The sequence below is a fragment of the Pan troglodytes genome, chromosome 1 (genome assembly GCF_028858775.2).
Source record: "Pan troglodytes isolate AG18354 chromosome 1, NHGRI_mPanTro3-v2.0_pri, whole genome shotgun sequence".
Taxonomy (NCBI): Eukaryota; Metazoa; Chordata; class Mammalia; order Primates; family Hominidae; genus Pan; species Pan troglodytes.
Genome location: NC_072398.2, coordinates 133,425,128 through 133,441,747, shown reverse-complemented (window position 1 = coordinate 133,441,747; position 16,620 = coordinate 133,425,128). Strand labels below are relative to the sequence as shown.

The following is a 16,620-nucleotide window of genomic DNA, read 5'->3' as shown; positions in this document are numbered from 1 at the left end:
CACAAAGAAAAACTTTTCTTTTACATCGTGTAATTTAGTCAGCTTTTCTGTAACATATAGTATACATTTATTTATCTATACACAAAATCCACACTAATCTGAATACACAGATTTTATAAACACATGCAAAATCATGGAAAAATCGATGGCTTACACTTTAAAAGTTTTAAGGAGAACATATCTCTATTGTTTTAAAGACAGGATCACGAAGTCAAGGAACACTGTTTAAAACAGCCATTTATTTCACTATATTTATAGACTGATCTCATGCATTCTTATATAAAGTAGTGTTTTTTTAAAAGAAAACCTATCAAGAAATATAACCCAGGATTCACTGTTCGATGACTCTGAAATGTGTACTTCCAATTGAGAGATACAATTGCAAACAACAGCCTGCACAAACCAAACAGAGAAAAACTGACTGAGGGGGGACAATAGAATTGAGTGTACCTTTCAAAACTAGAGCTGTAATCCAGTTTGTAAGAAAATAAAGAATGGAAGTATTGGCCTAAACTCCACTGAATCACAGAAGCCTAACACAATACAAAACAAGTGACATCCTTTTCTCAAAGAGGCGCAAGGCTCATTGAGTCTGGCGATTCAATTACCCTCTCAACCTGGAAAGAACCCCCCTCCTGCGTTGAGGTCTACTAGCAAAGCAATGTGGGACAGCCTACATTGTACACAGCTGGTAAATATCTAAAAAGCTGCAGGCTTTAAAGAACAACAGTCTTTGACCTTTTATGATTGCTACAGTGATCCTTCAACAAAAAATTACAAGAGTTTTTTTTTTTTTGAGGTTTGACAACATATTATCTTCTCAATTAATCATCTTCAAATCTCTCATATTCATATAAAAATCTTTTAAATAGATATCTAAGCACAACGTTCCATTAGGTAAAGAATATGAACAAATTAATGAAACAGAAAGTGGATTTCCAAAAATAGAGATGACTGTGATCTTGCTTAGACATTTTGTAAACTTCCCTAAGAATCCTTTTTGTCTTTTTTTCTATACATTTGTGTAGACCTTGAATAAATGAAGTGTGTACTCATAAAATAACTACTGATTCTGAAATATCTATGAAAAAATTGGGGTAGCATGGATCTTGTAAGATAGTCCGTCATAATTCTCATATTTCCTCATGCTTGATATGAAGAGTGTTAACTTAGATATATTTTTAGCGAAAATACTTGAGACTTCAAACTTTGGATGCTCCTTTTCTGATGAGATCTTTATTAAAAAATGTGATTTTATAAATAGCAGTTTACTTCAAAAACAGCAATCACTTCTATAGTATTTACCATATTGAATGAATAGGGAAACTAATAATTCCACATAAAAAATTGTTGAGTAATCACTATATTAGACATTTTCATATAAAAATATTATTCAGTTTATACTACAACTCTGTAAGATAGATGCTACCTTTCCTTCATAAGTGAAAGTAAGGAGGTAATTATCCCCAGTTTCACAATAAGCGGTTTATCTAAAAATTCAAACCAGACTTCAAATCCTAATAAATGTGACAATGCAGATTTAAATCTGACAATGCAGGAATAATTTTTAAATTCTTTCAAAACCCTAAATTTATATAAAATTATTTATCATTTTTCTCCTAAATTATCTAAGTACTTGAAATATTAAGAAATAACCTTTATATGTAAAAAGGCACCTGGTTGTTGAAGAACGAGGAGTTAAGGTATCTTCACAGCATTTTAGAAAATTAGTGTTAAACCTTGTGAAAGGATTCTCTGTATCTTTATGGGAGACATTGTTCAGCTTTTGCTCATCCTTAAAGGATTAGACACTTGGGCGAGCTCTCAATGCTCTCTTCACAAAAACAATAGGTACTATCAATTATTCAATCAATCAACCATTCACTTAGTGAATGAAAACTGGGCTTAGACTTACATTGATTTTTTTAAAAAAATTAAAGATCAAAATTCCTTTTGTTCTACTCATGCCCATATAAGCCTTTTCTTCTAATTTTAGTTGTGTATTTTTTTTGCTACAACTCTATGAGTCATTATGAATTATTTCAAGTCTTAAACAAATTAACTGAATTTTAGTTAAAAAAGTCTATTACCCTGATATATCTATGTGCTAGACTTACTATCAAAGCACACTTTCATAGATATTTCACAAATCATAAGTGTGTTTTGATGATCAATGACAGTTCTTGTCTATTAGTATTTAGCAAGCATAAACTAAAATCAATCTTTTCAGTGTCTTGAATTTTAAAAATCATTCATTTTAACACAAACTAATTTTCAAAACAAAAAACAATGAACCTGGATTTTCATGATAAATCACAACTTGGAAGTGCTTAATTAATAAATGTGCCACATTTTAAAATGCCTATAGAAGTCATATTTAATGCTTTAACTGGATTTGCTAAGACAAGCTGTATTTTGTACCCACAGATAATAGAGAACAAGATCAAATACTGTTATTTTCATTTGCAGAGTTAAATCTGAATTTACCTTGTTTGCAATACTTGTGATGAATGATTTAATATCAAGATTAGTTGGACAGCTCTTCTGACAGGGGGCATCTGCACATTTCAGGCATCTAGGAAATAAAATAACTATGTTAAGAAACTACAAGATAAGTGAGATAATCTATTTTCTACCTTATACTCATTCAGAGTCCGTGTCTAGTAAGTATAAATAAAATCGTATCATTTTTAGGTACAAAACATTTTTAAGCAATAAATACAAAGTTTCTGTGTTTCATCTTTGGCACTCCTCTTGGGATGCATAAATGAGAATCATGCTGGCTAGTAACTGTCCCTCCTCTCAGAGTTCCTTCTTGATTTTAAGAGAATCATACTTATTTAGGACATACCATTCCCTCACTCTATCAGTTTTGTTTCATCCTTCACTATGCTGACAATACTTGCATGCAGTTTTTTGTGATAAGGTTTGTAATTTTTTAGACCAAAATTATTATACAAATGCAAAGATTAAAGGTAAAGTCTTATTTTACCACTTGAAATATCCTTTCTTCCACTCTTCCTTCCTTCCAGCTTCCCTCTCTACCTCTCTCTCTCTCTTTCCAATTTTCTGAAGTCTTTCAGCCTCCATCCCATTCACAGGACAACTGAGTTCTGTAACAGATGCCTCAAAGCATAGCCCAGATCCATCCCCTTCAGGACCAAAGCTTTATTCCCACAGCTGCCTTCCCTCTGCTGCTGAAGAGAATGGGCTCCAACAAGGTCAGCCTCCTTTCCAGTAGCAGCACACATCCAATTCAAGGTCAGTGAGCGGGGTTGGAGGCTCTCTGCCCATTCCCATATTTGGGGAACTAGTCTGCAAGGAGCCATTGAAGCATTTATTGTGACTATTTGCTCAGTCCCACTTCCTTCACTCTTCTACAGATGTTAACCTGCATATAAACTTCCTGCATATTAATCTCATCTGACTCTCCTCTCCGGGGGACTGGCCAGAGATATATTCGAACTTTGTTGCACCTAAGAACCACCTGGGAAGCTTGATAAATGGCACAGACTTCACAGAGGAGCCCCTACTGAGTCCAAGTTACCGACTGGGAATCCGCATTTTGAAAAGGGCCTCTGAAGTGATTCTAGTGTTCATAGTTGGAAGCACATTGTTAGAACAACATTCTATAATTATTCATTCAGGACAACTAAAACCAATGGCCAGACTCATCCTTTATTTGCACATTAACTTATGTGTGTTTTTCTTCATTTATTCATTCATTTAATACATATTTAATAATCCTCCATTACATAGCAGACCCTGGGATATGAGAATATAAAAGTGTTGGAAAAAGATCACCATGGTCCTGCCATCATAGAACATGCAGTTTGAATGAAGTACAGACACAGAAAAAGCCACACACTGGTCAATGTGGTCAATGAGAATCTGGGTGAAATATAGCATGCTATGGGAACACAGATGAAAGACAGTAGTCCTGGAGGGAGGTTGTCAGGACAGGCTTCTTGGGAGGAATAATATTGAAATAGAAGCTTGAAGAACGAGTGGACATTAGGAAAGCAAATGACAGTGGGATTCTGAGTGCAGGGTCACTCAGGATAATTACCCAAGAATAGAAAGAGTATGCACCAGTGCCTGGAAAGAAAAGAACGTGACAAGGTAGGTGAACTAATGAATTTGGTCTAGCATAAAGTGAGAGTGGGAGTAGAAAGAAATGAACGTGGAGACAGACAACTAAAGAAAATATACTACTGCCACATGTGTCAGAAAAACAGCATTCTCCAAGAATTTCACTGAGCATGAATCCTACATTGCTCAGTGACAAAGGTGACTAGCTAGCTCATTTTCTATACACTTCCATGTGTAAAGACCTTGGTTCATTTCCTTCATGAAAACAATACCAGTCTCCTTGTCATTCTTTTGTGAGTAAGAGAGCCCTCTTCATTGTCTGAACCAATTTCTCAGTACCTAATTAATATCTTGTTTTTAAATCTGATCTCTTTTCTCTGGTTTGTGCCCTTAGCCTTCTCTCTAAATTAAATTTTACACAATGAGTACCAAAGGCTTTTCATAATCAATTGTCCTCTCTGAAATGTAGTCATTAAACCTCTTCCCTATCATTTCTCTAAATGCCATTGTTAGATTCACATCTATCATTTAGTTGAATTCCTGTCTGCTCATACTTAACGTTTTTTCCCCGAAACACTATTGTTGAGTTCAAAAATAATTTCTTCAAAGTATAATCTGCAGCATACATTGCAAACAATACAAAAAACTCCATAATGTATGGCCTATTTGGTCCTTGATGTTAAAATGAGGTGATATTTATATGTGTAACTGTCATGTGGATAAATATACTAAGCATTAACAGTGGTTTGAAAGGATTTTCTTTTATGTTGCAATATAAAATAGCTAAAAAGTAAATAATATGCCAACTTAAATATCACCTTATTGTTGAAAAAAAGTCTTTTAAACAGTTGTAAAAATATCTGCCATCACACAAAAGTAAGCGCACACACACACATATATGGCACATCATATGGATTCTGGTTATCTCTATGAAGTCACAAGTTTTCTGCTTTTCTTTTTTCTAACACCCAACTTGAATAATAACACAATTAAAAAATAAAGTTATAATGTCAGCAGATATAAGGGAACCAAATTAATGTGCAGTGTATTTTTCTGTTCTTCCAGAGAAATCTTATATTCAACATAAACAGATTCACTTAACAGCATTGACAATGTAAGGATTTTTAGTTGTGGTTATTAAGCCTCTTTACCAAATAATTCTCCTTTTATTATTGAGCTAGTTCACAAATAACAGCTGTTGAAAATGTCAGATGTTAATGAGGCAGGGCCACGCAAACCTGAATTGTAGCATTCCTTTTTCCTTTGGTGTCATGAATATGCCAGAATGGGCAGACTCTGATAATAATACCATCTTGCAATTCTCTAAACGCTCTGCAGACTAAAGTGCATCAGGCTGCCATTAATCCCACTTATCACTCTGACAGCTCAGTAATTACACTACTGCTATAGCCAGGTAGTCCTAATAAAATATCAACCACTGCACCGGAATGCATACTGGTGAGATGTTTTATTAAACTTTGAGCGGTGGGGGTTGATCATCAAGTGACATTAGTGTTGACCTATTTTTCTATTTGACAATAAATTATCCTTTGACCATGCCATAATAGATATTACAGAGTGCATTTACTGCACCAAATCAGAAAGGTACTGCATTACAATGATATAGGCAAATGGTGTAAATAAAATAGCAGAAATGCATGTCAGAATGTTATTACCTAAATTGCTTTAAATGATTGATACCATGAAAAATCACAGACACAGTACTTAGGGGAATATGTCAACAATTATTATAAACCACAGTTCCACATAAATTTCTCCTTAAAAGTAACATTTAAATTACACTTGTTTTCATCTTTAGTCATTTAATTCCCCTTTTACCTTTCAAAGTTACTCTGTTATAGTGCAGTTTATTTTTAAATGCATAAGCAGCAAAAATTAATTCAGAGAAACAATTATGTCATACTTTTTCCCCCAAATAGTTGTTATACATAAAGAAGTATATTTGATTTTTTTAAACTACAAGAAAACAACTTAGAGTTTTCACTAGGCATACACTTTTTAAATTTTCATATTTAATACAAAGCATAACAATGAATTTGTCGAAGAGCAAAATATAGAATACTTAATAAATGTTAATTTTTTATAATTTGACATGAACATAAAAATGTATGAAAACTTAAGTACTGTTACTTAAAGGCCAAAAACTATTAAAGATATATTTATCCATGATATTTCTCTAGAGAAAGAGAAACATGATTCCTCTTCCCAAATATCCGTGAGGCTAGACAGTTTGACTCCATAGTATGACACCAAAAATATTATAGTGAGTAATGAAACAAGCGGCATTTCATTCTTCACACATCTGAGAACAGATGCCTGCTTCTTTTATTGGTAACCATCCACAGCATTTGGAATTGTAACCTATGCTTGTTAAAGAATTTTCTAGTCAATGAGTTTAAATGGCTGAATTAATTTCTTTCTCAGATAAAAAATAATAATAAAAAAACACATACACACAAAGCTATCTGAAACCCTTAAAACTCACACTGCATTGTCTTAGCTTTGCTAGAGTTTGGTTTAATTGAGTCAGCATGGTTTCATCAGGCTATGTAAATATACGTTAATCTATATATAATGGCATTAAGCAAGAAAGTATTCACATTAAAAATTAAAATATTTTCCTAATATTAACATTGCATTTCCTTAGATATTTAATGTTCTACATCATCATTTGGAAAGTCTACCTAATTTAGATGTATCAGATGGATTCAAAACCTTGTTTCCCTACCCTATAAGCACCAGTGTAGGAAAATACATAATTTAATATCTTCCTCAGTGGTGCAATATGTCTACTGAAAACTGAGCAGAATCAACTATCAGGTTGAAAAGAAATGTGAATAAAGAAATCAAAGTTGGAAGTGTCATACATGTATGAGTTCCACAACTTTTATCCTTTGCTTCCAGACCCTATCATAATAAAGGAGACAAGAAAGATGGCTGGTATCTTTAAAACATGATAGGACTAACTCCATGTTCTGATCCATTAAGCAGTCAAAACAGTCAAAAGCCATCCTCAGCTTCCAATAATTATCTGCCTATTTATACCTCTGTGCTTCTCTTAATAATCCATTAACAGCCCTTCCTATGTACTTCTGACTCTGCTTTTCTGATTACACCACAGGTTCTTAATAGCTTAGGGCTATCTGGAACTAACTTTGAATATTCTTAAATATGCATCTTGGCTCAGCCTCTATTATACTGAGCTGGAAGCTATGATAACATCAATAAAAATAACTGAATTTTTAATGCTGTGCACCATTTGCCTTTTAACCACACCTGTGATGTTCATGTTTTGAGGCTTTTGATATTTATTTGTATTTACAAGTTAATGCCAAACATAATTTTAAATAGCTATTTATCTACTAAAAATTTCCTTTTGCACATGGGTGCTTCAAAACAATTCAAGAGAAGCAAATTTAGAACAGAACACAATTCACACAACTGATGCTCAAAATTATTTGTTGGATGATAATAACCAGGAAGCTGGGAATAAAACACAGTTGAGAACTTTCCTGTAAGTATTTTCTGAAGTCTATGTCAGGGGATTATTGGTTTTACCATATAATAGCTTTAAAATGTATAGTTTATACTTTTTGCATATTTTGAATTAAATGAAGGGACTTACATTAAATTCCATACTCATTATTTATCTTCATCCATAACAGATTCCTAAAAATTTATAAGACTACCTCTATCTCCACCTCATAGATGAGGCTCCAGTCATCTCCCGTAAGCATAAAAGACCAGTGGCCAAGGCAGTGGAGGAAATAACTAAAACACATTTAGTATCTTACACCCAGGACTATCCCATCTACGTACAAAAACAGGTTAGAATTTTAAAAGGTGGTGTTCTAGTGACCCCATCTCTTGATGACATCAGTGCCTCCTTGCCAGAGTAATTTGAAGACTGAGAAAAAAGCAGTTAAGAAGTCACAGCTAGAAAAAGACTACAGTATTATCTCTCCTGGAGTCCAATTTTAGTTTAGGAAAAAAAAAGTGAAAGGTAGTCTTGACTGTCTCCTCAAGAGGCTTCTCAAGTCCAGATGAAAAGGTTGGAGTTTTACAGTATCACACAGTTTTGAAGGCTTACCCAACCTTAGTAGTCATTGAGGCACTATGACTCAGAGAAGGAAAGTGACTTGTCCTAAATCTTCCTCAGAGTTTATGGCAAGCTTTTCTAACTCAATCCATTGCCTGTTCTAGTCTGTAACATTTATTTTCTTCTAATTCATATGCTATTATTAGGAAGCTAGTTTTATTACAATTTTAAGCAACTGTGATTTAGCTGTTTGTGCTGGAAACATACTTTTATTAGCATATTCTTATTAAAAATTAAATATGCTACAAAATCCTCAATAGCATAAGAAACCACAACCCCAATCAAGTACTTTGTGCTGTCTCACAAGCAAATAAAATATCTTCATAAAAACTTAGTACATATCACCTTTTATAAAATTTTAAACAAAGCTTGTCCTATTTTACTATACAGGAAAAATATATTTATGACTATTAAAGACTGTTGCTCTTAAACGTATTTGTTTCACTTTCTTACCCTGGAAGATATTTGGATAAAGAAGAAAAAGATTAAAAAATAGGCTTTTGGTATACAGTGGTGGAATACGAAAGACGTGATGGAAATTGTATACACTAATAACTGCAAAGGAGTCATTGGAAGAAAATACACACATCATGAATACAGGTACAGACAGTTATAACCAGGAATGAAAAGAGAACAGAGCCCATATGAAGAAAGTAGCGTCAGTACTTAACAATTTCTGAATCTACTGGGGCTCTCACTTATTGGAAATATAAATGATATAAAAATGAAAAGATTTAAATAGTAACACTAAACAACAATGACCAAAAGGCCAAAAGAAAATGTTTTTTGTTTTTTGGATTTTTTTGTTGTTGGTGGTGGTGGTGTGTGTTTGTTTTTTTGTTGCTAAACGAATGTACTGATAATTATGCTGAAAATTATGGGATTGAATGAAATTACTGTAGGTTGCAGCATGAAGGAAAAGTGTCCCAATTCTGACTACTCTCTGTTAGAAATTTATTTATGGAGCATAAGATCATGGTTTATAAACTGAATTCTTAAAACTGAACAAAAAATAAGTTATTAATTACAACTATTAGAAGTAATTAAATATTAGCTATTCACCAGTTTTTATATATCAATAATACAGAAACAGTAACAGTAAAGACAATGAATACCAGAAAAAAATACGTAAAAGCATTCATTAAATGTTTTCTTGCCCAGTAGATATCTTAGCACTAAAATAGCTGATATAATTTGATCCCTGTCACCTGCAGCTACAAGTGAGGTACACTTTAATCAAGAAAACCAGAGAATACCATAGATAAAAGCTCTGCTTTATGTCCTGGAGGGACGGGCTTGTTGGCGACACTCTCCTAGGAAGCCATTCTTTATTCACCTTAAAGATGGTGGGGATTGAGAGTATGTACTTAAAGGGATTGAGGAAGATGGCAAGATTCAAGAAGATCAGAGTTTCCTCTGTCTTGTAGTAATGAGGAAAATAGTGATAAGCCATGTACCTAGGATAGGATGCTTTATAGAATCTGTCTATATTTAGCATAAGTCAGTCAGATAATACATAGCATATATGTATGTAGCTATGTATGTACATAGCATATATGCATGCACCCAGACTTTCGTGTATACTAATATTAAGTGCTCAAATGTGCTTGCTCATCCAAGGCCTTTAAATGTATTAACTCAGAAAGCGTAGCATTGAGGTTAAGAGTACAAGTGCTGGTGCTTGATTGCCCATATTTAATTTTTGACTTCACTTTACTGGTTTTAACACATTAGGCAAAGGACTTAAACTCTCTGACATGACTTTTCTCATGTGCAAATGGGGATAACTTGTACATCAAATTGTTGCGATAATTTTTAAAGATTATACCCTTATATGCATTTCTTTAGTAACTTAACAGGTATTCTCTACAATCTTCAATATATTCTGAAACTTATATATTGCTTTCTCTTCTTTAATGTGGAAGGAATTAGTGAAGAGTCAAAGTATAATGTTTTATAATTATTTATGTACATTAAACATAGTAGACATCTGACAAACATATACATATGCTTTAGGGGTTCATTTTCTCCATACGGGATTTCAGAAGAAGGAAAAGTTATTTTCCTCTCAGGAGAACCAGAGAAGCCTTCTTAGATAGAGAAACTTACGCTGAAAGTTGAGGAACAGGTAGGATTTGACCATGTAGAGATTAGTATAATAGAACTTAATACTGAGAGCAAGTTATCAATGCTATATGGTTCTTCTTTTTATTCTACACAGCAGCTGCCACCACACCATGTACATTTTAACTGCTCAATAATGTGAAATGAATGAACAAATGAATGAAAAAAATACAGGGAAAAGAAACTATTGCCTAATGCAATCCATTAAAATAGATTATGCCACTGCCACTGCACCATGTACATTTAACTACTCAATAATGTGAAAAGAACGAATGAATTAATGAAAAAAATACAGGGAAAAGGGGAAAAGAAACTATTGCCTAATGCAATCCATGAAGATAGATTATGGGTTCATCCAGGACAAAGGGTATAATTTGGCCAGGCACGGTGACTCACACCTGTAATCCTAGCACTGTGGGAGGCCACGGCGGGCGGATCACGTGGTCAGGAGATAGAGACCACCCTGGCTAACACGGTGAAACCCCATCTCTACTAAAAATTCAAAAAAATTAGCCAGGCGTGGTGGCACGCACCTGTAATCCCAGCTACTCGGGAGGCTGAGGCAGGAGAATAACTTGAACCTGGGAGGCGGAGGTTGCAATGAGCTGAGATTATGCCACTGCACTCCAGCCTGGGCGACAGAGCAATACTCCATCTCAAATTAATAAATAAAACAAAAGACTATAATTCATCTTTGGTTCTCAGTGCGTATCCTATTAGCTGGCACATATATAAGTGCTCATATGCATTTAAGAAACATTTCTCAGTCACTGTACTTCAGGAAATCAAACAACAAAAATACATGTCAATCTCATCAGTGGTCCAATATTATTTACAGTGTACTGTATATGGAATCCTTTCTTCTTGAGGCTTTTGGTTGTTTCCCCATGGTAATGGCATGATGTAAAAAATATTCTTCTAAAATAATTAAATTAAAAATGACAGGTTGGACAACACAATGTACTGTGAAGCTTCTACTTTTGAAAATGGCTACATTCTAGCTAAAAATGTAATTGATCCGTATTATGGTTGCATATGTTTGAAAAGTATCTGAAGGATGCAACTGGTAAGTATGAGAATATATGTGACAAAAGACGCTTTCCTTTATTCCTGCTCCACACATTATCTCTAGCTATTCTGTACAGCCTATCTCCCTTCCCTTTTTCAATTGTTATCATCTAATGAGATGGCAACAAAATATTTCTCATGTTCCAGGGTAAGGCAGCAAATTTCCGTGACAAAATAGGCTATCCATGTACAAATATGGTCTATCTTTCTGTAAGTTCTGAAAGTTATACATTGCTTTCTCTTCTTTAATGTGGAAGGAATTAGTGAAGAGTCAAAGAGTAATGTTTTACAATTATTTATGCACAATAAGCAGAGTAGACATCTGACAAATATATACATGTGCTTTAAGTGTTCAGTCCAACCATTTTTACATTTTGCACTGGTCATATGAATTGACTAGGCAAAAGCAAACCAATGATACTCCCATATATGAATTTCCTTTCTCAAAATCCTTCCAAAGCCTTACAAAGAATTCAGTTAAGAGTTTTAATAGAGAAGAGTTTTAAAGAGTTCAGTTAACAGCTTTAATAGAGAAATACCTATATCTTATATACCACATTAATTTGAATAAGTTTACATAAATGCAACCACATATATCCATAATAGAGAATAGTTATGCATTTAGTTAACACGTAGCCATATTCTGAAGCCCAAGGTTCAGAGTATTTTTTACAGTCCAATCACTTTATAGTTACCATTTTTAATTTAACAATAACAAGCCATATGTAATTTTTTTTTTGCAAACCAAGATATTGTTCCCTGCTCACCACAACTATGGTTTCCTTCATATTCTAGACAGCTGTTACATGATGCTCAATACACTTTTGATCCTTCACAGACCTTGATGACAGTACTAACAGTTTTTATTACAGCCTTCCTATTGCACTGTAATCTTATTTCACCTGGACCATTTCCCCACTAGCATCATAAACTCTTTGATTTATATCAAATAATTATTCCAGGCTTCATAGAAAAAAAAGGAATTATTTTGTGTTGCATGTTCACATGCTATGCAAATTATCTTCTTAATTTTTGAAACACCTGTTGTATGTTTATCTTAATTTCAATGAAGCCCTTTAGAAAAGTTTAAAAAACTAATATATATTTTTCATAGATGCCCTAGAAGTAAACCTCTCAGCAAACTTCAAAACAGAGAAAGCTCTATATTTTATGACATATTTGTGGGCAATTTCAGAAATAATATATTAGTAATAGTAATCTGACATATAGATTTAGAGTGCATGTACCCTAGAACTTAAGATAAAAATAAAAATTTTTTAAAAAGAGGTGAAAAAGGAACTCAAATTGTTAAATCCATAAATAAAATAGGTTATTTGTTCCTATACAATTCCTAGATGTATGGAATATGTTTGTTATGAAAAAAACAGTATGTAGACAAATATGTAAACCCATCTTAGGGCATGTGGACTAAGATTTGGGATAGATTTTACTTTTCACAATGCTATATTGTTTGCGTTTTTTGCAATAAGTAAGTATAACTTATGTTATTAAAAACAAGACATAGATGTTGACTAAAATCACATTATCCTAAGTAATTTTTACTTTTTGCACTGGTCATATGAATTGACCAGGCAAAAGCAAACCAATGATACTCCCATATATGAAATTCCTTTCTCAAAATCCCTCCAAAGCCTTACAAAGAATTCACTTAAGAGTTTTCATAGAGTGACCATAATGGATATTTAATTTACACAGGTTTGAACTGCTGGGCTCAAGTATACATGGGCTTTTGTTTTCAACCAAACAAGGATTGAAAGTGTAGTATTTGTAGGATACAAAATTTGTCTATATGGAGGGCCAACTGAGGGACTTGAGTATGTGCAAATTTTGGTACATGCAAGGGTCCTGGCAACTCTCTAGCATATACCAAAGGATGACCATATTTCTGAGTATTTGGTGGCTCATAAAGCTACCATAAAAAAGGGCTGAGGTGGATGAAAAGAATACTGAGTGACGATGCAAGTGCTGGAGGCACTCATTCATTAAGCTGAAACAATAGTGAAAAAAAGTTTGGCCTTAAAATTAAAAGACAGTATTCATCAATAATAGAATCTTGAAGTAAATAAATGTCTCCACATATTAGCTGTGTAGGTATAATTGAACAACAGAAATAATTCAACTCAAAATTATTAAAAGGTTCTGTGTTCTAAGTTCTGTGCTGGCCAAAGGGAGGAGTTACTGGATCCTACTTAGAAGAGGATGACTTAATATATTGGACACATACTTCATGGAGAGGGCTTTCAAAATATATATATACACATACACATATATATACACATATATACATATACACACATATATACATATATACACATATATACATACATATATACACACACATATATATACATATATATATATGTATATATATGGTAGGGGACAGTGGCTCACGCCTGTAACCTCAATGCTTTGGGAGAATTACTTCAGTCCAGGGTTCCATATCAGATATCAGCCTGGGCAACATAGAAAGACCTTGTCTCTACCAAAAAACAACAAAAATGAAAGAAATTAGCCAGGTATGATGGTCTCTACTTTAGTCACAGCTGTAGGCTGAGGTAGGAAGACTGCTTGAGCCCAGAAGGTCAAGGCTGCAGTGAGCTATGATCACACCACTGCATTCCAGCCTCAGGGACAGAACGCTGTCTCTAAAAACGATTTTTTGTTTTTTTGAGATGGAGTTTCTGTCGCCCTGACTGGAGTGCAGTGGTGCCATCTCAGCTCACTGCAACCTCTGCCTCCTGGATTCAAGCGATTCTCATGCTTCAGCCTCCCAAGTAGCTGAGATCACAGGCCTGTGCCACCACATCCAGCTAATTTTTGTATTTTTATTAGAGACTTTCAGCATGTTGGCCGGGCTGGTGTCGAACTCCTCACCTCAGGCAGTCCGCCCACCTCAGCCTCCCAAAGTGCTGGGATTACAGCTGTGAGCCACTGTGCCTGGCCTAAAAAAAGATTTTTTTGTGTGTGTAGTTTTTTTCTTTAAAAGTGCAACAGTGATTGCCATTATTATAGAGGATGAAATAGCACATTTGGAAAGCAATGTCCATATATGAATTGTCTTCCTCTTAGAACTGTTGAGTTTCATGTGTGACATCCATACAAGTTTATTTGGTAGTTTTATTCCATAAAAATGGTGTCATTCTCCCTTTTACAAAAATAAAAAGTAAACCTACTTCACACACACACACACACACACACATACACATATACATTAAATTTAAATTCAATTTAAATTTAAATATTCATTCATTTTACTTAGCTAAATCTATGTTGATTACGCCAAGTGAAAGGATAATTTATTCAGCACAAATTTTTTTCTAAAGTTTTAATGCAATCCTGGTGATCTTTTTAAAATCCCTGTCTGATCACGACATTCTCCTTAAGGGGAGAATCTTGGTACAGTATCATCTCTGAGCCTTGGCTTCTATTGCATTTCCACAGCTAGAGCTGCAACACCTGCCTGATGCTAGAACTCTGCTCATAGTTCCATGTGTAGGTCATTTTCAAACTGTGCATTCCACATGCTCTTCCCTTTCCTGAAGAGCCGCACTTCAAGTCTTCATCAGAACTCAGCTCAGATGTCTCCTGTGAAACCCCCTGGCTATCATGCTTGGAGCCATTCTGATCTCTGTAATAGCACCCCGTGGGTTCCCTTATCAAAGCAATTATCACATTGGACAGTAACAGCTGATTCACTTTTCTAGTCTATCTTCTATTTCCTCCTCCAGTGAGAAAATGGTTGGGTTCCTCTGTCTTTGAGGTTAGTCTACTTGAAAATAGATTAATTTGAATTCAGATGAAAAAGCCAGAATTTTGGCAATAATCCAGTTTTTGTACAGTTAATGTTTGGTAAAAATTATTTTTTAATAAATGTTCTTCAAATTTATGTAAATAACAAATCTTTATAATTTAAACATTATATTTAATTTATTTAGTAGGTATTTATGCAAGGGGTTACTATATGCTAGCACTGTTCTGTGTGTTTTATAAATGTTAACTCATTTAATTTTCATAATCACTCAGTGAGGTAGATATAAATATTAACTCCTATGTTTATAAAAACCCGATGAGGTAGATACTGTTGTTATTCTCATTCTAAAGAAAAAGATATTAAGGCACAAAATTTGCTCCTCTGATTTAGGTTTGAAATATGTTACTGCCTATTTGTATGATCCTGATAATCATCAAGAAGTTAATAAAGATCTCCTAAAAATCTATAATTCTGGTTATCTCTGCCATTTCCTCAGAACAGAGTATGGTGACATCAAGGCTTGTCTCACAGTTTGTGAAAGGCAGATTCAGGACTCTTATCCAGGTTTGACTTGCTCTACAGACCAGCCTGTGGGGATCATCATTTCATTTCTGCAATAGTTCTCATAATGATAGCCAGTAATCCCAGAGAACTTGAGAAAGTTTCCTGAAATAACACATTAAAACCAAGCATAACATAGTCATTACTATATATTTTATATATGACTGAATTTAGAAACAAGCAAACAAAAATTCCTCATTTATTTACTAGGAACTCAGCAATAATACTTGCAGATCATGTAATTATTTACAAAGCATTTTCTCATACGTAAATTACCTATAGAAATCAGTAAGACCAATCTTTCCAGTAGAAATACTAGACAAAATAAAAGCAATTAGAAACAACATTTATAACTATCAGAAATATGAGGCATAATAGGTACAATAAAAATATATAATAGATAAAATAAAAATACATATCTAACTTGTATAACCATGACTCTAAACTAATTATGTCCCTATCCAGCATCTGGAATATTATATAAAATGACATAAAAGTAGCTCAGAACAAAATTGTCCTCATTAAAACTATTGTGTGGGACCACTATAACCTCATGCAAGCTTTTGTATGAAATGGCTTAAGACATGACTTTTGTTCTTAGGCATTTAATGCCTAAGAATCAATGCTGATGTTGCACATAAAGAATATGTGGAAATTTCAGGAAATTAATGAATATGGGTGAAAAACAGATAAGAATATAAATGTTTAATCTTCTCAATTTAATTCATATCATAAGGTAGACCACGTTTTCGGGCAATGGCACTGCTTAGAAAGTGAACTAATATGAAGATGACCTATTCATTACGAGAAGATTTTTTGAGAAAATTAGCCTAGAAGCTAAAGGACACAATATTCAGAAATAATATCTTAAATAACGTCAATA

General features: G+C 33.8%; 1 protein-coding gene across 9 annotated transcripts in view; it reads right to left on the bottom strand.

Annotated features, from left to right (window-relative positions):
- Window positions 1–16,620, bottom strand: part of DPYD (dihydropyrimidine dehydrogenase) — an 841,255-nt gene that overhangs the window by 658,086 nt on the left and 166,549 nt on the right. For all 9 annotated transcript variants that reach the window (XR_001707891.3, XR_001707895.3, XR_010153075.1 and 6 more), the window contains one exon: window positions 2,488–2,575. Coding sequence is in view for 4 of the 9 variants with exons in the window: in XM_513583.8 (XP_513583.3) it covers window positions 2,488–2,575 (88 nt within the window). In the remaining 5 variants the exon portion in view is untranslated. The remainder of the gene's footprint in view (window positions 1–2,487; window positions 2,576–16,620) is intronic.